The 22,535-nt window shown below is 48.6% G+C and overlaps 1 protein-coding gene across 1 annotated transcript in view; it reads left to right on the top strand.

The window, feature by feature from the left end:
* RAD18 (RAD18 E3 ubiquitin protein ligase) overlaps nt 1-22,535 on the top strand; it is a 431,063-nt gene that overhangs the window by 271,209 nt on the left and 137,319 nt on the right. Inside the window, exon 8 of the mRNA XM_086948442.1 lies at nt 544-617. Coding sequence (XP_086804568.1) covers nt 544-617 — 74 coding nt within the window. The remainder of the gene's footprint in view (nt 1-543; nt 618-22,535) is intronic.

The raw sequence follows: 22,535 nt of genomic DNA, 5'->3' as shown, positions 1-22,535 counted from the left end.
TTACAGTAGAGATTCAGTGGGGGCCTACACATGTCAAAAGGTTAAGAGCCGCTGCTCTTGGACATTCCACATTCCAAGTGTTACAGTGTAGTCCACAGCAGCCAGAGTTATGGGTATGTTGAAAAGGGATTTGCAATTTTTGTTTCTTAGGGCAAGCCAAAATCTCTGAAAATGTATTTGGCACCTCTACCACTCCTGATCCCCATAAGCCACCACTACCACTGTCTCCACTGGTCCAACGTTTTCTATTTCTCCCACTGTGCTTTTTAGGTCTTCCTTATTTTTATAATGTTTTTCTGTTTTTGATGTTTGGACCTTGCCTTTGGGTACTTGTGCTCTTGCTCCTGTTCGGCTTTGAATGATCACTGTGGTGGGCGTGTTCCGGTCCATCTGCTTCCCTTCCCGTCCACAGAGCCTCTCTGTTGCATGATCTGCCCATCCGCCTCCTAGAAGCTGGATTTGTTCTTCATTTGCTGTGATCAATGCTTTTCTTGTGTTTTGAACTTGTGTTTCCACATTAACTGAAGATATTTGATATTGCAGCTGCAGAGATCATCAAAGAGATTGAACAAAACGAGAAGACTCGCACACAACTGCAGTTGAAGTCGGGAGAACAAGTAAGAAGTTTGCCGGGCGCTTCTCACTGATGGCCAACTTGGGTTGTAACTGACAATGTAAACATTCCTAGTAGTACTAGCGAGTGACCTTCTAAGAATGCTGTCCAGCACTGGTCTGGGAAGGCCGGATGCATGTTCCATTTGTGGATCTCATGCAGTGATTCTCACTCGACAATATTTGCACTGTCAGTGGACATCCTGTAAATGTGGCCTTGATCTACACTTGTGATCCTAGAGGTTGGACAACCCTGGTCTATGAAGCAGGTCTTGTTGATATTTTAATATTTCTGTTCCTTTTTGTTGCTCAACATAGATATTTTAGAAAAGACCGGTTTTAAGTTGGATTGACCTATTACCTCTGGCAAGTTACTGCAATGAAGGTTCCAAATACTAGTGTCTTACATGTGCAACCTCTCTGCATCGCAACTTGTTATCCTTAATTCATAGTTTTGCATTTAACATAATGGGCTTACAGGTAAAAAATGTGACTTCTCGATTAGTTTGTACTGAAGTGTAATACATATAGCCAGACCATTTCTTTCTTAGTTTGGAACACCCAACTCCCTCGAAAATAGATTTTTTTGTCAAAAATAATTTCTGCAAATATTGCAAATTTTTGTCACTAGCAGCAATATCTTGAAATGTTAGGCCTGTTGACCTGGCCTCCTACCATACTATTCTGCTTCAAGTTCCCCAAAGTTGACCCCATGTTATGCGTCTAGCTTTCAACCACTCTTGGTTGTTTAGTCAACAGCGCTAAGCATGCTGGAACTTGTAGGCATATGATTGTATTTGCACTGGTGAAACCAAAATTTATAGCACGCTTGAAGTTGACTGAAAAAAACTGCACTGACTAAAAGTTACCATAACTAGAGTAGTTATTAGCTGTGCCGCATCGATAGCAAGTTGCTAAGGTTGGCCACCGCCTTTGGCCTTTATCTTAGCTTTGCATTATAATGTCTCATATATACTGCTTTACCTTTCGGGAGGTAAATTTGTAACCCTGTTTGCACCCCCGGCAGTGCACAATACCCTATAGTTACAATACTCGGGCCCCAAAATGCCCACATGGACCTTGGCCGTAAAACCTCTTCCGTCGGGCTGAATCGCCTTCTCTCATTCTGGAAATTATATTTATTTCAAGCAGCCAGACTTACCCTTTGCTGCAGCCATCCATTCTAATGTTGTCTGAGGACCATTAAGCACAATCAGATGGGCTTTTAGCGAGCACCAATCAGGAGCACGCCATCCACATTCTTTGTGTTATAAAAGGCATTCTTTTTAGAGCACCATTATTGCAAGCGGTACTCTGCTTTTAGAGTCCTGTCTTTTGCTCTCTGATTGTAGAGCAAGCTGGTCATAGATCCCGCAGAAGTATTTGTATTTTGGAAGCGGACCGAATCTCAAGACATTTTTTTTTAGTTTTTTTTGCTGCTCAGAGTTGTTTCTGAACAGCCTGCCGGTTGAGGCTTTTGTGTCTCGCTGCCATTGCAATGATATAAAATGTGGGCGTTGCAGCACCCCTTTCAAATGCATAGGGCGTTTTTGCTCGACAGGAATGGAGCGAGCACTTTAGTAAAAGCTGTATACAAAGATATGTCCACGTACTTATGGCTACATCACAAAATGAATGAATGAGTGAATCAGTGATGGGCAGCTGCTTGGGAGCCATTGTGTGAGGTGGGTTAAGCAGTTGGGTGAGGCATATGCCGACCTTGGGATGCAAATTTTCTGACTGGTTGTGATGTAAGAGTCGAGGCTTATATGCTGCAGAATAGTCGTATGTCAGCCTTGTTCAGTGTTGTTGTGCAGCAAAATTGAGTGGTGAAAGAGCCTGATGATGGGTGGGCAGTGAGTTAATTTGCGAATATGGAGTTGACTGTTTACTCTTGAGTAGAAAGATAGTTTACCTTTTTATTCTACAGGGCTTTATGCAATCTGTGCTTCATTCCACCTGATGAAGCAGACAACATATGTTCTATGGAGAGCAATAACTGCAAGCAAGGTTCTATGCTTCTCTGCTGTTGAGAAACCTTCCGTTCGCGTTGAGGAAGCTGCCGCTCGAGAAGAACTTTTACTCGAGCGGAAGAGAGAAGCAGCGGCCTCTTGTGCTGCACATGGTGCCGTTCGTGCTGATTTTCTGGCGCGGGACAAACAGCCGGCGCTAAAAATCAAGGCGAACTGCAAGACCTAATGCACTTCGACACTTGCAAAACTCCACTTACAGGAGTTTCTTGGAAACTTCACGGTGTTCCGCATAGCGGAACTCTGCCCAGACCTGCACGTTGGGACTGATGATGCATCTCATTTGGTGTATAATTTGACAGATATTCCATGTCTCAAGATGGTGCGATCCATGCACAACCGCCAGCGCCATGAATGGAACCCGAAGCGTAGCTAGTGCCTCTTGGCCTTGCACTGGTTTGGCTGATGTACTAAGTACATTTGAAATGTTATGAGTAGAAGTAAATCTGACAATTTGAGAAAACAAGCCATTTATTAGGTTTATTTCGAAGGACGACATTTGACAGATTTGTAAGAAGAATAAATCATTTCTGGAATATTGTTGTAATTCGTTTTTCTCTGCTACCAGGGAAACATCTCAAAATAGACGTCGATTAAGGTCTGAAAAATCACCTCTAAATGCAACAGATCTAACAAAACGGATTCTGGTAAATGTATTAAGTTCCGAACACAAGTTCTCCGTGAAATATTTCAGCATTTCATATATTCCACAGCAAGTAACCCTTGACAAAACCAACTATTGTGGCTTTTTAATGAGAGATTTTAGCCAAGTTTTGCTAATGCACATTGGAGGATCAGCATGGGCGTCGGCAACAGAGCAAGCTTCTGTAACACAAAAACAAGGACAGTAGAGACAGCAATGGCTACTTCACACAAACACAGGGACAAAACTGTCCACACTCACACACAGCGGGCAGGTGCAGCGTGTGCTACAAGAGTACAAGCTTCCATCACATACAAAGTAGAAACTGCAGCCACAGCAGACCACACTCGCATGTAGCCAGCAGGTGCAGCATGTGCTACAAGAGTACAAGCTTCCATCACATACAGAGTAGAAACTGCAGCCACGGCAGACCACACTCGCATGTAGCCAGCAGGTGCAGCATGTGCTACAAGAGTACAAGCTTCCATCACATGCAAAGCAGTAACTGCAGCCACGGCAGACCACACTCACATGTAGTAAGCAGGTGCAGCATGTGCTACAAGAGTACAAGCTTCCATCACATACAGACTGGAAGCTGCAGCCACGGCAGACCACACTCACATGTAGCCAGCAGGTGCAGCATGTGCTACAAGAGTACAAGCTTCCATCATATACAGAGTAGAAGCTGCAGCCACGGCAGACCACACTCACATGTAGCCAGCAGGGTGTAGCATGTGCTACAAGAGTACAAGCTTCCATCACATGCAAAGCAGTAACTGCAGCCACGGCAGACCACACTCACATGTAGCCAGCAGGTGCAGCATGTGCTACAAGAGTACAAGCTTCCATCACATGCAAAGCAGTAACTGCAGCCACGGCAGACCACACTCACATGTAGTAAGCAGGTGCAGCATGTGCTACAAGAGTACAAGCTTCCATCACATACAGAGTAGAAACTGCAGCCACGGCAGACCACACTCGCATGTAGCCAGCAGGTGCAGCATGTGCTACAAGAGTACAAGCTTCCATCACATGCAAAGCAGTAACTGCAGCCACGGCAGACCACACTCACATGTAGTAAGCAGGTGCAGCATGTGCTACAAGAGTACAAGCTTCCATCACATACAGAGTAGAAACTGCAGCCACGGCAGACCACACTCGCATGTAGCCAGCAGGTGCAGCATGTGCTACAAGAGTACAAGCTTCCATCACATGCAAAGCAGTAACTGCAGCCACGGCAGACCACACTCACATGTAGTAAGCAGGTGCAGCATGTGCTACAAGAGTACAAGCTTCCATCACATACAGAGTAGAAGCTGCAGCCACGGCAGACCACACTCACATGTAACCAGCAGATGCAGCATGTGCTACAAGAGTACAAGCTTCCATCACATACAGAGTAGAAGCTGCAGCCACGGCAGACCACACTCACATGTAGCCAGCAGGGTGCAGCATGTGCTACAAGAGTACAAGCTTCCATCACATACAGAGTAGAAACTGCAGCCACGGCAGACCACACTCGCATGTAGCCAGCAGGTGCAGCATGTGCTACAAGAGTACAAGCTTCCATCACATGCAAAGCAGTAACTGCAGCCACGGCAGACCACTCTCACATGTAGTAAGCAGATGCAGCATATGCTACAAGAGTACAAGCTTCCATCACATACAGAGTAGAAACTGCAGCCACGGCAGACCACACTCACATGTAGCCAGCAGGTGCAGCATGTGCTACAAGAGAACAAGCTTCCATCACATGCAAAGCAGTAACTGCAGCCACGGCAGACCACTCTCACATGTAGCCAGCAGATGCAGCATGTGCTACAAGAGTACAAGTTTCCATCACATACAGAGTAGAAGCTGCAGCCACGGCAGACCACACTCACATGTAGCCAGCAGGGTGCAGCATGTGCTACTAGAGTACAAGCTTCCATCACATACAGAGTAGAAACTGCAGCCACGGCAGACCACACTCACATGAAGTAAGCAGGTGCAGCATGTGCTACAAGAGTACAAGCTTCCATCACATGCAAAGCAGTAACTGCAGCCGTGACATTCTACACTGACACAAAGCGAGCAGGTGCAGCATGTGCTACAACTTTTAGCACCGTTCCGTATGCAAGGACTTCCTTTTTCACAATTCAAAGAAGGCTGCTTGTGTTGGTAGACGCCGAGCACAGATAGAAAGGAAGGAATATTTAAAGTAAAGGTAATTTGAGCTAAGAATCTACCTTCGACTCATTATCACAATTTGAGGTGAACATGCTTATCTGGATAGTATGCTTTAGAGCACTGAAAGGTTCAGATACCCAAGTGCTAGTAAGGAAAAGTAATTCAGTCACAATCCACAAAAAACCCACGCCAAATCCCAGTCTGAAACCTAATGCTGCCCCCAAGTCCAAAAATAATCCACAATGAAAGACCAAGTGGTTCATAAGAATCTCCAACAAAGAATCGAAAGGGTGAGTCAGGAAATCCAAGAACCAAATCAAACAAGCATTGGAAATGCAATAGGTCTCGCATTAGAAAAGTTGGAGCTATTGGTCTTGTAAATGACAAATATTTTATTTATTTGTTGGTTTTCCAAATAGCTAAATTGATAGCTTTGTCATTTACAACGCCAATAGTTATACCTTTCGCGAATGTGACACCTATAGCATTTTGAATGCAACATGTTTTGTATTTACGTGACATAGATGGCAGCTCTGGTCGTTAGGCCACATCTCTAGAGAGCAGGAGAGTGCAGCAGGTGTGAGAGGGTGAGTGGGTGTGTGAGGGTGAGGGTGAGGGAGGGTGTTTGAGGGTGTGTGAGGGTGAGTGAGGGTGTGTGAGGTGGTGAGGGTGAGGGTTAGGGGGTGTGAGGGGGTGGTGGATGTAGGACAGTGGAAAAACGTCCGCTATATAAACTAGTGCAGCTTAACGTTGATTCGGAAGAGGGCACGAGTTGATCACGACCCCCCCCCCCCATGGTAATAAATAATATCCCTCTCTGCGGACCTGCACACATGCTTTACGCCGTGCCGATAATGGATTCATGCCGATAGTTGCGAAAGGTGTTAAAGGAGAGTTAAAGCACAGGAAGTGGTAAAACACTGGTAATAAATCCTATGTCAGTAAAAAGTACATACCTTTGATTACTCAAAACAGCACAGTCGGTCTGATAACACAGATCATATCTGGACAAAATGGAACATCAACACAGTTTTTAAAATGGCGACAGACAGGGTCAAGGTTCGGAGTTTTCCATGGTATGCAAAGTAAACATTCAGCACGCAGGTGCCATTTGATATCTCTTACAGCTCCCCAAACAGCAAACGTGTGACATCATGCGTATTTTCCAGCATAACGTACGTGTGTAAACTACTACGTCAGAAAATAAGAATGAGAGTCGAGCTGGGGGCGGCCATGTCAGCACGTGACGTAATCAATTCGCGACAATCCGTTCGACCACTTGGAGGGCTACTCTGGCAGGCATAGGCATAACCCATAATCATTTTTGTTTACCACAAGACGTGCTGCCAGGTCGGGTACTACAAATAAATGGCCAGCGTTAATGGGCCCGTGTCGGAGCGACGTATACAGGTAGGAAGTGGCAACGGTGAAAGTTTCAACCCCCAACCATCATTGTACTCATGGGAAGGGGGGGGGGTATCGACAGGGATCACTTTTACTTGTCCTCGGACACGAGGCAAGTGACATTCCTACATCTCAAACTATGGCGACGACTGCCGCGACCCCATCCCTGCACAAATGCAAATTCAAGGATGGGGTCGGGACAGCCGTAATGCACACGAATCAGAGGGGAGGAGATCTATGGAGCTAACTGCCAATAACATTAGCGGCACCAACCCCCTTAAATCGATAGACACCCAGGCCTCCTCTCATACAACCACCAGACAGTCTGACTGGAGCCTGCAAACATTCCTCAAAGCACAACAATGGCCAGAAATAGGACGCGGAAAGAGAGAGAGGAGGCATAGATAGGAGGCAAAGGAGAAGGAAAATAGGAGACGAGAGGCTGCAGAGAAGACAGTGTTGAATAGGGTCTATGTGATGGCAGGGGGAGAGGATAGACACCTAGCAAGATCGGAGGAAGAGAGGGAGTGGGAGGGGGAAGAGGAGGTGCCGTGCAGAGAGAGGAAGAGGAGGTGCAAGAAGAGCCAACGATAGGCAGAGGTGGGCGCCGAAGTCGAGAACATGGACTAAGTAGGCAAGAGATATGTAGGAAGAGGAATGTAGTAGCAGAAGGGGAATAGTCAGGCGACGGAGGGATCTAGGGAGAGTAGCAGTGGATTTAAGGTGGGAACAGGGTGTTAGAGGGCATCGGCTTGGACGGCTCTGATAAATAAACAAGCATTGGAAATGCAATAGGTCTCGCAGCATTAGAGTTAGTGCTTTTAGAATTGTTTATGGGTTTTTTTTGTAAATCTTTAGCATTTTTGTTTCCTGTAGCCAATGCTAAAGAATTACAAATAAAAAAAGCCATAAACAATTCTAAAAGCTCTAACTCAAATGCTCCGAGACCTATTGCACTGTGTGAGGGTGAGGGGTTGAGGGTGAGTGAGGGTGAGTGAGGGTGAGGGTGAGTGAGGGTGAGTGAGGGGTTGAGGGTGAGTGAGGGGTTGAGGGTGAGTGAGGGGTTGAGGGTGAGTGAGGGGTTGAGGGTGAGTGAGAGTGAGGGTGAGTGAGGGTGAGGGTGAGTGAGGGTGAGTGTGAGTTAGGGTGAGGGGTTGAGGGTGGGTGAGGGTGAGGGTGAGGGGTTGAGGGTGAGTGAGGATGAGTGAGGGTGAGTGAGGGGTTGAGGGTGAGTGAGGGTGAGTGAGGGTGAGTGAGGGTGAGTGAAAGTGAGTGAGGGTGAGTGAGGGTGAGTGAGAGTGAGGGTGAGTGAGAGTGAGGGTGAGGGGTTGAGGGTGGGTGAGGGGTTGAGGGTGAGGGGTTGAGGGTGAGGGGTTGAGGGTGAGGGGTTGAGGGTGAGTGAGGGTGAGTGAGTGAGGGTGAGGGGTTGAGGGTGAGTGAGTGAGGGTGAGGGGTTGAGGGTGAGTGAGGGTGAGGGGTTGAGGGGGAGGGGTTGAGGGTGGGTGAGGGGTTGAGGGTGAGGGGTTGAGGGTGAGTGAGGGCGAGTGAGGGTGAGGGGTTGAGGGTGAGTGAGGTTGAGGGTGAGTGAGGGTGAGGGCGAGTGAGGGTGAGGGGTTGAGGGGGTGAGGGGTTGAGGGTGAGGGTGAGGGGTTGAGGGTGAGTGAGTGAGGGTGAGTGAGGGTGAGGGGTTGAGGGTGAGGGGTTGAGGGTGAGTGAGGGTGAGGGGTTGAGGGTGAGTGAGCGTGAGGGGTTGAGGGTGAGGGGTTGAGGGTGAGGGGTTGAGGGTGAGGGGTTGAGGGTGAGTGAGTGAGGGTGAGGGGTTGAGGGTGAGTGAGGGTGAGGGGTTGAGGGTGAGTGAGGGTGAGGGGTTGAGGGGGAGGGGTTGAGGGTGGGTGAGGGGTTGAGGGTGAGGGGTTGAGGGTGAGTGAGGGTGAGGGCGAGTGAGGGTGAGGGGTTGAGGGTGAGGGGTTGAGGGTGAGGGGTTGAGGGTGAGGGGTTGAGGGTGAGTGGGGGCGAGTGAGGGTGAGGGGTTGAGGGTGAGTGAGTGAGGGTGAGGGTGAGTGAGGGTGAGTGAGGGTGAGTGAGGGTGAGGGGTTGAGGGGGAGGGGTTGAGGGTGAGAGGGTGAGTGAGGGGTTGAGGGTGAGTGAGGGTGAGGGGTTGAGGGTGAGTGAGGGTGAGGGTGAGTGGGGGGTTGAGGGTGAGTGAGGGTGAGTGAGGGTGAGGGGTTGAGGGTGAGTGAGGGTGAGGGGTTGAGGGTGAGTGAGGGTGAGGGTGAGTGAGGGTGAGGGGTTGAGGGTGGGTGAGGATGAGTGAGGGTGAGGGTGGGTGAGGGGTTGAGGGTGAGTGAGGGTGAGGGGTTGAGGGTGAGTGAGGGTGAGGGTGAGTGAGGGTGAGGGGTTGAGGGGTTGAGGGTGAGTGAGGGTGAGGGTGAGTGAGGGTGAGGGGTTGAGGGTGAGTGAGGGTGAGGGGGTGAGTGAGGGTGAGGGGTTGAGGGTGGGTGAGGGTGAGTGAGGGTGAGGGGTTGAGGGTGGGTGAGGGTGAGTGAGGATGAGTGAGGGTGAGGATGAGTGAGGGTGAGGGGTTGAGGTTGAGGGTGAGTGAGGGTGAGGGGTTGAGGGTGAGTGAGGGTGAGGGGTTGAGGTTGAGGGTGAGGGGTTGAGGGTGAGTGAGGGGTTGAGGGTGAGGGGTTGAGGGTGAGGGGTTGAGGGTGAGGGGTTGAGGGTGAGGGCGAGTGAGGGGGTGAGGGGTTGAGGGGGTGAGGGTGAGGGGTTGAGGGTGAGTGAGGGTGAGGGGTTGAGGGGGAGGGGTTGAGGGTGAGTGAGGGTGAGGGGTTGAGGGTGAGTGGGGTTGAGGGTGAGTGAGGGTGAGGGTGAGTGGGGGGTTGAGGGTGAGTGAGGGTGAGGGGTTGAGGGTGAGTGAGGGTGAGGGGTTGAGGGTGAGTGAGGGTGAGTGAGGGTGAGTGAGGGTGAGGGTGAGTGAGGGTGAGGGGTTGAGGGTGGGTGAGGATGAGTGAGGGTGAGGGTGGGTGAGGGGTTGAGGGTGAGTGAGGGTGAGGGTGAGTGAGGGTGAGTGAGGGTGAGTGAGGGTGAGGGGTTGAGGGTGAGTGAGGGTGAGGGGGTGAGTGAGGGTGAGGGGTTGAGGGTGGGTGAGGGTGAGTGAGGGTGAGGGGTTGAGGGTGGGTGAGGGTGAGTGAGGAAGAGTGAGAGTGAGGGTGAGGGTGAGTGAGGGTGAGGGTGAGTGAGGGTGAGGGGTTGAGGTTGAGGGGTTGAGGGTGAGTGAGGGTGAGGGGTTGAGGGTGAGTGAAGGTGAGGGGTTGAGGTTGAGGGGTTGAGGGTGAGGGTGGGTGAGGGGTTGAGGGTGAGTGAGGGTGAGGGGTTGAGGGTGAGTGAGGGTGAGGCTGAGGGGTTGAGGGTGAGTGAGTGAGAGTGAGAGTGAGGGTGAGGCTGAGGGGTTGAGGGTGAGTGAGGGTGAGTGAGGGGTTGAGGGTGAGGGGTTGAGGGTGAGTGAGGGTGAGGGGTTGAGGGTGAGTGAGGGTGAGGGGTTGAGGGTGAGGGGTTGAGGGTGAGTGAGGGTGAGTGAGGGTGAGGGTTGAGGGTGAGTGAGTGAGGGTGAGGGTGAGGGGTGAGGGGTTGAGGGTGAGTGAGGGTGAGGGGTTGAGGGTGAGGGGGGGGTGAGGGGTTGAGAGTGAGGGGTTGAGGGTGAGTGAGGGTGAGGGGTTGAGGTTGGGTGAGGGGTTGAGGGTGAGTGAGGGTGAGGGTGAGTGAGGGTGAGGGTGAGTGAGGGTGAGGGTGAGGGGTTGAGGGTGAGTGAGGGTGAGAGAGTGAGGGTGAGGCTGAGGGGTTGAGGGTGAGTGAGGGGTTGAGGGTGAGGGGTTGAGGGTGAGTGAGGGTGAGGGGTTGAGGGTGAGTGAGGGTGAGGGGTTGAGTGAGGGTGAGGGGTTGAGGGTGAGTGAGGGTGAGAGAGTGAGGGTGAGGCTAAGGGGTTGAGGGTGAGTGAGGGGTTGAGGGTGAGGGGTTGAGGGTGAGTGAGGGGTTGAGGGTGAGTGAGGGTGAGGGGTTGAGGGTGAGTGAGGGTGAGGGGTTGAGTGAGGGTGAGGGGTTGAGGGTGAGTGAGGGTGAGGGGTTGAGGGTGAGTGAGGGTGAGGGGTTGAGGGTGAGTGAGGGTGAGGGTTGAGGGTGAGGGTGAGTGAGGGTGAGTGAGGGTGAGGGTGAAGCTGAGGGGTTGAGGGTGAGTGAGGGGTTGAGGGTGAGGGGTTGAGGGTGAGTGAGGGTGAGGGAGGGTGAGGGTGAGGGGTTGAGGGAGACTAGAGCAAAGAAGCGGGGTGGGGCTACAGGCAGCATAGTTAAGGACTACAGCGCCCGGCAAGCCGTTTGTATCTGTGACGTGGTTACGTCATCCAGACTGTAACTGCGTAGTCAATAAGAGACGGCAATGGGAAGTAAACTAACTGAATGTCCGTCACTCGAAAAAAACGGATACGCTACTGTAGTATGGCGGAAGAAGCTGAACATAATGGCCATATTGAAATGTTTACGTGTTTCGCTATTTTAAAAAAGCGATACACTCAGAAAACTAAAAGTTAAGGCAGCAGAGGCTGTTGCTGGAGACGGGTCTAGATCGAAAGCAAAACAAGACGAAGAGAGCGAGAGTGAGCTGGCCCTGGAAACGCCTCCCCTCCCTGCTGTTTGTTTCAACAGAAAGAGGAGAGGAAGCAGCGCTGCTTGCCAGCACAGCCGCCCATAGACAACAAGACGGAGGGAAGAGAGGGGAGGGGGGAGGAGAAATGCGACACGGCGGGAAGGGGAGGGGGCGGAGCGGGTAAAATAAACAAGACGGAGGGAAGAGAGGGGAGGGGCGAGGAGAAATGCGACACGGTGGGAAGGGGAGGGGGAGGAGCGGGTTAAATTAAACAAACAGAGGGGAGGGGGTAGGAGAAATGCGACACGGCGGGAAGGGGAGGGAGCGGAGTGCGGCTGAGGGAACTGATGTGCACGCGCTTTTAAGCTCAATGCGCATGCGCATTGAGCTTAAAAGTCACGGGCACTGCAAGGAATCGCCACGATTCCTTGCAAGTTGGGGAAAGAGTGGATAAGTCCCAATACTCTCGCTTGCTCGATGCGCATGCGCATCGACAGGCGAGACCTAAAAAATGTATTGCAGGGCGCTGGAGGGAAGAGAGAGAAGGGGAGGGGGGAGGAGAAATGCGACACGGCGGGCAGGGGAGGGGGCGGAGCGGGGAGAGGGAACAGACGGAGAGAAGGCAGATAAGGGGAGGGGGGAGGAGAAATGCGACACGCAGGGGAGGGGGCGGAGCGGGGGCCTGGAGTGCGGCTGAGGGAACTGATGTGCACGCGCTTTTAAGCTCAATGCGCATGCGCATTGAGCTTAAAAGTCACGGGCACTGCAAGGAATCGCCACGATTCCTTGCAAGTTGGATAAAGAGTGGATAAGCCACCATAGTCTCGCTTGCTCGATGCGCATGCGCATCGACAGGCGAGACCTAAAAAGAAACTCTGGAAGCGTACCAACATTAAGACACAAGGGTAGTCTTAAGATCAATTCTATAAGGAAAAGAACAAGCCAAAAGACACTGCCCAGGAAATTACCCCACAGGAAACTAGGTATGAGCGATGTCGCAAAGCTTCTTCCACGCATAGCACATGTAATCCTCATAAGAACGGAAGTGTTTACGCTTGAAATGTCTTGATGGGTATCTGTGTGAAAACTGTATGCGGTTGCTTGCAAAAAGCTTATCAGATATCACCACCAAGGTATGCCCCTTCTGTTCCTGTAAGATGCATGGTGAACACTATTGCTAGTGTAGCCTCTACGCCTGCGGCACACTTTGGTTTAATTCTTCTGCTCAAGTCGCCGCCAAGAGAATCTACACGTTAGCCATAAGTGCAAGGAACATAGGAAATTTCTCGAGCTACAGGTAGAGCCAACAATTGACACCTATACAAGAATGTGCTACAGGACTAAACATGACGCACAGGTCTTCAGGTACATTTCCAGTCATCATGTGCTTGAATGATTTCCAATCATAATATCATAGCACTGATATGGATTAAGAAGGATTCCACTTCTCCACTGCCAATTCCTTTGCCTGCACCTATCACAACCCTAATGTGCAGTCTGAGTACAAGCAGGAGAATGCCACACTCCAGTCAAGTGAAATGAAGAAGCCCGCCCACAGATGCGAGAGACACCACAAGTTGTCTGTTAACCCCTCCATGTACCTGCCATCAATCTCCACAACACCACCAAGGGACATGAGACACCAAAGGGATAACAATTTCCAAACCAGTCTTCCACTGCAGCTGCAAAGTGCAGTGAACATCCAGAGGAAGATGAGAAGTTTCTGAAAGAGGCTGTCAAGACCACGGAATGTAGAATGCCTCGACAGTTCAGCAAAGAGTCCGCTAGTACATACGGCACCCTGACAATGCAGCACAGAGAACCAGATAGCAATAAAATAAGTGAAGTAGCCACAACGTTGGTGTTCCCCAAAATGCTGCCCAATATTGCAACACATAATTTAGGCATAACAGCAACAATGTAAACGGCGTTCAGAAGTCACTTCCTGCTTAACCCGGGCACAATGATTCAAAGATGGCACTAATCAAAGGGCAAAGCATGATTTTTCTGCCTTCTCTGTACATATAAATTGCAGTGCTCACATGCATGTGATGCCATATCCAGCTTATCTTCAAAACTGCATTTCAGCCACATCTTTGTTTTAAATCCATTATCAAAACAAGTAGGAAAGTAACTTGTGTACCTATTTGTCACCTTTTTAACCCAGGCTAGTGTAATGAAGCATATTTTAGCGTTCTGTGATGAGGCTGCATCAAAGGAGATGGATGGTTCCTCGCCTTGGCACCTTCATAAAGATATTCAACCGGAGTACAGAAGCACACTTGATATCTACACCAAGAGTTTCTGAATCCTCATAATCTCTGATCTGTGTAGACTTACAAGGCTCAGGGGATGCTTACGTAGATCATGCATAACTATGGCTTGCATATATCCTTAATCACATCCAAGACCAGTCTTACTTTTCAATGCCGGCTGACACAACATATTTATTCCAGATCATTTATCATGATGGTTTAGTCCATATGCTCACAATACATTGATGGCAGGATGGCTCCCTTCAGATACACGTAATACGGTGTTTATGTCACTCCTTTGAAGAACAATGTAGTGTAAAGGTAGACTCAACCTTCTGCTATGAGATGCCTAGTCATCCACTCTCTCTTGCTATCTGGAGCTTATTGATCTCAAATACAGGACCCTTTATACTATCTATACACAGTGAGTTACTTTAATTTACTTATTTAAGTAATGCATCAATGGGTCGAAACAGACACGCATCGCAAGAATGGGATCGACCATTCAGGAATCGAGGAGGACTCTCTCATCCTTTATTCCATGTCCTCGTCCTACACTGATTAATGCCAGTCAGGCTGAACATCCGACACCTCTCACAATCCCCACTAACCGTTTCTTCCAGCTAAACAAACGCAAAATGTACTTCACAATGAAGAATGACACAGGTATAGAGGTAAATTCTCTATACACTGAGGCCCCTTGCCAAGATACACCGTACTGGTAGAGAGTTACTACTATGGACATGAAACTGAACCCATGAGCCATGTCTTGGTTTTTAAAGTATTTAGTTTGTACCTTACTTCGTCTGGTGCAGTATCGGCACATAGCTGCACATAGCTATAGGCAGGTCTCTATCCCCTCATGCAGGGACAGCATCTGAGTGTCAACTACCTGAATAGATGGAGAAAAACTCTAGGTAAATTTAGCCTTGTCAAGCTCACCCTGCCATCATAGCACATATGTTGTCTGCTTTTGCACACATCAACCCACAATGTCTTTAGTATTACTATTTCTTGTTTAGTATGCTTGCGCTCCTGAATCTAACCAGGTCCTTTTCACTCTTTCTGTGAAAGTAGTTCTAGTATCACCCCTGAGGCTCCCTCTTCCAGTCTCATATTGTGGATTCTTAGTTTAGGAATGTTCTTCTGCTCTTATGCTTGTGTCTTGTACACAGTTTAAATAATTTAGAAATGTGACTCTATTATATCCTGCACTTTCCTTAATGTGTTTGTTTTTGCACTTTTGAACATCTCACCAGAGGAAAGATTTCTAAGGGTGAGCAGAAGGGGTAAATCCATGCCTGGTGTTTAGGACTTATTTTAGACATCCAGGCTTTAAACCATGCCCTTTTATGTAAGCGTGTCTCTAGGATGGCTCCAGTCTGCTGTTCTAATCTGTGTATCTCTCCCTTGGAGATGTGATTTCCACAATAGTTTTCCAGTAGAGACATTGCAGTTGACATGTTTTATGGTAGCATAACCTTGCTTGTTCTGCTGCAGGGAGGTTGCCCCCCACCACGTATCTCAGTCATTTCTTGCTGTTGCCAATGCTCTTTGTTTACCCTCTACAATGGTGTCTTGAAAACATTCCCCAATATGGTTGCTGACATCATACATCAGATATTAAAGAAAAAAATTGAACAATAGTGATAAATCTAGACGCGAGTGGTTTTCTTTTTATTATGGAAACACTAGTGTTAATGTTTCATGCCACACCAGTGCCCCATAAAAGGTTTGGAATTTCAGGAAGAGTCACATATTCATTTCCAGGAACCAGCTTGTGTTCGAAAATGATAGCTGTTAGCCTTTCAAAGTGTTTTCTCCAGAGACATCCTGCAGGGCTTCTTCCTGAGTCAAGCAAACAGATTCCCCCCTACCCACCCCAACTTAAACTTTCCTTTAGTTTCTTGCCTCACATTGGGGCCAGATCTCCAGTTCATCTCTCATCATACCTCTGTTTGAGGTTGGAGCTGTAGGGGTAGCTCCAGTGCTGTAGGACTGAGGTCAAAATGTTGCTGAGGAGAAGGTTTCTATAGACCGCTGATGCCTCGAGGTCTTCTTGGCTGGAGTCTTCACTAAAGATGTCCAGCGTGTCTTCGATGCTTCGACGCTGCATGTCTCTACGTCAAGCCCGATGGTGTCGGAAAGTCTTTTTTGACCAGAACAATTTGCAAGCAGCACAGTTTTCTTCTTTGTGCTCGGGAGATAAGCACAAGTTGCACACTTAGTGTGAGCCGGTGCACGGATACTTCACGTGGCACCAAGAACAGAATTCAAAAAGAGTCCGATCCATTGATGGAGAGCTGACCGGGTGCGGTTCGGCCTCGAAGGCCCCCCACAAAGCTTTCCGATGGAAGGTCGATTTTGAAACGATACTCTGAGAAGATGAAACGCGTACGGAAACAATACCATCGAGGCTAGAGAGGATTGTGCACCGAGGGGAACCCAAGGAACGGTCTTGAACCGGAGCACAGCAATACACGTCCGCACCCGATGATGGAAAAAAACAATCTAACAATGGAGTCGATGCCAATGCACACTATCACCGAAAGGAGGAGTCCCCTTACCTCATGACTAGGAAAGACGTCTTCGAAGTAAAACAACTTGCAAACATCCGGACCCAACACTAGATGGCAGGATTATGCAAAGTATGTGAATCTACAGCTCTACATGCCAAGAACAGATGCTTTCTGGGTAAGTAACATTATCCTTACTCTTCCCTTACAGCTGCTAACATTTGTTGATCTGTTGGATGCTGTTCTTGGCCATGCAACTTTAACTACAATCGGATCCATTCTAAAGGTGCCAGCTTATGCGTATTTAGTAACTTACTTGTTAATAGCCTTCAGCACCATTAAAGAAGAAGTCTTTCTCACAAGCAGAATCACACCCCTTCTTACTCCACACAGATCTCTGGTGTCATCCCCAGAGCGTTAGGCCCCTGGTAGATGAAATCAGCCTATTTGGGAAACAAGTAGATAAAAAAAATCTTTTGGAACCCTGGGTGTCTCCCTTCGCTGCATGACTGGGCTGGTGCCTGTAGCATGTGCGGTCTCCTTTCAATGTTCTCCCTGCCCTTGTTCCACCAGTGGATGCTAGTTCCAGGAAGTGTGGACCTGGAGCCGGAACAAGATGCAGCGAGCTCCTGTCAGGGTATCCAACATTATTCGTAAACAAGCTAAAGTAACCTGCTTGCTCTATGTCCATCCTGTGCCACCGGAGGAACTAACATTGCAATAAAATTGCATAAGAAGGAGCTTGAATTCCAATACATTCCTCTTGCTCCTTCTAGAAGCAGGCAATACAAAAGCACAGGGCGTGTCTTTGTTTGCTTAGTTTTTTTGTTCTCCTCTCTTACACCAGGTGTGCTGCCCTGTTAAAGATATGTGTCCCTATGGCGACATTGCTGATACTGGAGCCTGGTTGTAAGTTAAAATGTTGAGATCAATAATATTGAGTTGCTCTCGCCGTATCTGTTCGCCCTTGCCATGGAGCCCTTGGCGGCGTGGGTGCGCATAGACGTGCAGATGAGGGGCTTTGAATGGGAGGCCGAGCCATCAGACAGGTTCGCGCTCTACGCTGATGACGTGCTTTTCTTCCTCACGGACCTCAATAGGTCAGGACCGAGGGTCCTGGAAATTATGCGGGTGTTTGGGGAGGTATCGGGTCTCGATCTAAATGTGCGGAAGTCCACACTGTGGACACTGGGGGACAGTACGAAGCTGGGTGCCTGGGCATCGGCTTTGCAGGGGGCGACTGGGGGCCTTACGTATCTTGGGGTGTTCCTGACGGACATACCTGGAGTCTCGTGGGAGTGCAATGTCATTCCTGTCTGGGACCGGGTCCGGTCGGAAATGAAAACATGGTCCCGTATGCCCCTGAATCTCTATTTTCAAGGTGGTGGCCCTCCCACACTTACTCTATCAACCACAGAACCACCCCTACCCCATATCACCGCAGTGGTTTCGCCAGGTCAATTCGGCGGTGGTCCAGTTCCTCTGGGCCAGGGGTGCGGTGAGAGTGGCACTCCATACCTGCTTCCTCTCCACATATTGCGGCGGCTTGGCGTCTTCAGATGTCCTGTCCTATTATCAGGCGTCCCACTTGTTGGTATTGAATGAGTGGTGGTACGGGGATCGGGGTGATCCAGCTTATGCCCTGGAGAGGTACCTGATGGAGCCGGACACCCTTCATACCGTATTGTACTCGGCGGGGAAGAGGAAGAGGCTCCCGGTGATCACACAGGTGGTCTTCCAGATCTGAAGGCAGGCGATTCACCGCATGGGATGGTGGAACAGACTGACCGCAGAGACTCCATTGTGGCGGAACGGTTGCTTACCGGCTCTGGCGTCCTTACAGGGGTTCAGCGGCTGGGACGCAATAGGGATCTCGGCGTTGGGCCACGTAATGAAAGGCACGACCTTAAAATCATTCCAGGAGCTGAGGGACGAGTATTGTATGCCCCAGACCCAGTTCTTTAAATACCTGCAGTTCCGACATGCCATCTCTCCTGCCCTGGAGAGAGTAGACTCCTTACCTGAATTCAGCCCTCTGGAAGCTAAGGTATTCATGGATGAATTAGAGGATAAGAAAATATCCTGCATCTACCAATCCTTGGTTACATACTGCTCCTCCTCTCTTTATAAACTGCGGGCCACATGGGAGGGAGATGTGGGTGTGTTAGAAGAAGAGGATTGGAGGGAGGCCCTTGCTGCCCCTAGAGGTGCGGCGGTTGCCGTACGATTACGATTCATCCGATTTAAATATCTACATAGAGCATACTATACTAGGGAGAGGCTGTGGTGACCGGGCTTGATTGCGTCCCCTGAATGCCTGAGATGTGGTCGGGAGGTGGGCACTTTCCTACATACGGTATGGTCCTATGGAGCACTGGAGAGATTCTGGACAGGTGTTTGGGACTGTTTGGCAGAAGTATTGGGCTGGGAGCTCCCCCGTACGCCGCAGCTGGGCCTTCTCCATGTAATGGAACAAGTGGGTGGCAACATTTATAAACAACATTTACTGCTCCTTGGCCTTACCGTGGCCAAGATGGATGTGGCCCGCGCCTGGAAGGACCCCAGGGCCCCCCCGGTGGGAGTGTGGAAAAAGGATTAGATTACTGTATGGGGCTGGAGCGTCCAGTGTTTGAGGCCCGAGGTTGCCCCAGAAAGCACTACAAAATATGGAAGAGATGGGCGGAGTACAGGGAATTGTGGCTGGAACCGCCAGCACAGTGGGATGTGGATACAGAATAGATGCTTTAAGAACCTGGGTGAGGGAGAGTATGCATAGATATTTTATTTCTTGGACCTGTGAGGACATCGTGCAAGGGGTTAAGGTGGGATCCGGGAGGGGTAGTTAATATGGGACAGGGGGATTGGAGAGTTGTAGTAAATATGCTTAATTGTACGACTGTATTGATTGCTATTCTGTGCATTTTGATTTTATGCTCACAGCCCCTCCGGTGTTCGGAGTGCTGTGGTTTATTTGCAATCTCTCTCAAGAAAACAATAAAAAAATTTGTTCTGAAAAAAAAATATTGAGTTGCACATGTTGTGAGTTCACAGTATCGACAACCACCATATCTCCAAGGTTAGCATACATAGGGAAGAGTATATTTACTATTTTTAATTCCACATGTGTGTACCTTAACAGTATGTTGGTAGTCGGTGTTGTGGAGTCGATATATATATACAGATCAATATTTTAGCTTTGATATTTTAACTCTGAACTGATCAGACATATGTCTTGAAGGCAGATCACTTCAACTTTCCTTGTGAAACTGTAAAATTATCATCTTGCAGTGTAAGTATGAGAAACATAAAATCCACCTTCATCGCGGTCTGTCTAGTACTGTCCCAATTGTGTGATCCCACCTCCACAGCAAGCCCCTGTTAGTTCTTCTCAGCCAGCTTCACCCGGACGATAAGATGCTCTTGCAGTAATCTGAGTATACCTTGAAAAGCATACTGGGATCTAGGTCTGCTCACCGTCGCAAACCTAGAACAAAATAAATATACATAGTATCTGATTTCTGATGGCTGTAACATCTTATACAAATATGATTTTTTGTACTACTGAATCATATCTCAAACACACAGATAAATTGTGTTGTACAGAGAAAGAAACCATTAGAGTATGCCTCTGTTAGGCCAAAGATTACCGAAGAAAGGTCCAGGACAATATTGGAGCCAACTGATATTGAAAGAGTCTTACTTATGGCTTCCCAAAATAGGGACAAGTGAGGGCACTCAAAGAACATGTGAATGTCCGAAGCGGCCACCAGCCCACATCTCGGGCATACCACCATGTTCCCCTGGGTAAATTTAGAGAGTCTAAGGGGAGAGTAATAAGCTCGGTGAATGGTAAAAAGGTGATTCCTGCGTAACCATGCCGGTTTAAAGATGTCCCACATCGTTCTACATGATAAACTCCAAAGATCTTGCAAATTAGACTTGCTCACATGTGTTGACCAAAGCTCATCTGGTAACAAAAATGCGCCATCCATTTCCTCCAAGATGAAATTATACCAAGATGAAATCTCCTTCTTAGCGGGAGGTTTATCAACTAGGAGGGTTATAAGATAGCTATACGCCCCCAAAGGAAATTTGCTTCCTCTAGAAGGATGAGCAGTGTATGAACGAGACCAGCTGGATATTTGATATATTTAAGCCTGGCGAAGTTTGGACCGATTTTATTACTTAAACACTCCCAGGAAAGCAGGACCCCATCGACATAAAGGTCTCCTTAGACCTCCACCCCAGCTTCTCTCATAGATACTGCAAGTGTGTCTCCCGACCAAGCCGGGCTGTCAGGAAGGTCCCAGAGAGGTGTCCTACTACCATAGTACCCTATTTTAATAGCCTTAGACAACTGGGCCCAAGTTCTTGCCATTCCCCGTAAAACTTTCAATTTAATTTGGCTTACCCTATCTTCGGTAATCTTTGGCCTTTCGGAAGGGGTTCCCACGCCAGCGAGGAAGCTAGCTAATCTTTTATTCTATCCTGCTTGCTAGGAGGGAGACATGCAAGAAATGGAAGGACTCTCTACCTCCTTCTATTAATGATTGGTATGCCTCAGCCTTGCAGGTCTCTAGGTTGGACTTGGCCAGAACTGGGAACCCAGACGAAAGATCTTTCTGACGTCTTATGAAGTGGGATCACTGAGAAACTGTTTTTTTTTTCCCCCCAGGTCCAATGATTAAGCCATTAACCCCATTCCTGGGCATAGCCGTGTTCAGATGCTCGTACAAGTCTCCTGGCTGCATTCCTGCAACCTCCGTAAGGTTTTATTCTGGCGATCATGGTGGTTGAAACACTATTGCTGAGGGATGCGCTCCATTTCTGTCCCTACCAGTTGAAAAAACTGAGGCAGCACGGTGTTTGCAACCTACAGATTGCACATTTAAAACCTAGGTGGCAAATGAGTACAAAAAAATATATATATGCCTCTGTTTGGCCATCCTCTTCTAAGCTTGGCAGACTGCCCCTTTCCCTAAATTCTAACATCCTACACACTGAGCACTTGTTTGCATTAGTCTTCTTTCTGCTTTGTCACAGGCTTCTGCCTCTGATGGTCCACCATCATGAGATTTTTGGGGTTCAAGATGTTTTTTTATATTCCTCAAGTTTATATGTATAGCTTTTATGGGGTGCCTTCTGTTTGTTTCAGTGCAGTTGTGCAGGGTAGGTCTGTGATCCCGCGCCTTAGACTGTCTGTAGCAGGACATGCTCTCTCTGCTGCTAGGGAAGGTCTGTGGTCCTTGCACCAGGTAGATGAAGCAGGACACACACTATGGGGTGCATTCTGTTTGTTTCAGTGCAGTTGTGCGCTAAGTAAATGAGCAGTGGTAAGAAACATCAGCAAAGGTGGTGCATCTGCAAGCCGCATTGGTACATTCTTTCACACTGGGCTGGGGCTCTGGTGTATGTTGGATGGTATCCACATCTGCTGCCTTGATAGAGCCAGGTTAGTTGCAAGATGCATCCATCAGGAACTACCTTGTTGTTCAGGAAGGAAACGTCTTATTTCTAAATCTAACTCAATAGTATCTGTTCAAGAGCCTAATGACAACGTCCAAGAGTGTCTGGTCATTGATCCCTGACATTCTGAAAGACTGCCGAGCAGAGGAACAAGTGTCAGGTGAAAAAAGCAGAACTCATGCGTCTCTCTGTCAATCATAAAATTATATTTTTTCTTAATATTTAATGTTTGCAAAAATATTCCTTGTCTTGCGCGTCTCTCTTTCTGCAGTTACAGATGATTCCATAATAGTTCTTTTTCTGTACTCCAAAGTTTAGAGCAGTTCCTCGCCGGTAAAACATTCCAAGAAGACCAAAAGCAGTCCCTTTGAGATGCCCTTGTGATTCGTGCCTCTGATGCAGTCTATTCATAGATCTGAGTTCTTCCCGGAGAGTCTCATCTCTTTCAAAGGACTTTCAAGACGCCATTTTAATTCTATAAAGTGGTGCATCTGCTTTGCTGGCTACTGCTCTCCAGTTCACAAATTGTCTGCATGCAACAGGAATCTAGTGGTCTCTTAGGTATTACTTTTTGTTGTGTTATAATTGATGTGAGGTTTACGTCATAAGGCTCCTGAATCCCTGTGCTTAGATCCTCATCTCCCCAGCAGTTGAGAGGCTTGTAAGTGGCACGGGGAATTTTAGCAGTTTCCTAATCTAAAAACCTGCACATACCAGCCTCTCATTCCTAGAATAATTAATTCTAGGAAACAGTGTTATAGAAAACAGCATCCTTACTTACACTAGAAGCCATATCTCTCT

Source organism: Lissotriton vulgaris, unplaced genomic scaffold (assembly GCF_964263255.1).
Source record: "Lissotriton vulgaris unplaced genomic scaffold, aLisVul1.2 SCAFFOLD_1581, whole genome shotgun sequence".
Lineage (NCBI taxonomy): Eukaryota > Metazoa > Chordata > Amphibia > Caudata > Salamandridae > Lissotriton > Lissotriton vulgaris.
Note: the sequence above shows the minus strand (reverse complement) of the source record. Positions and strands in the feature narration are given on the sequence as shown.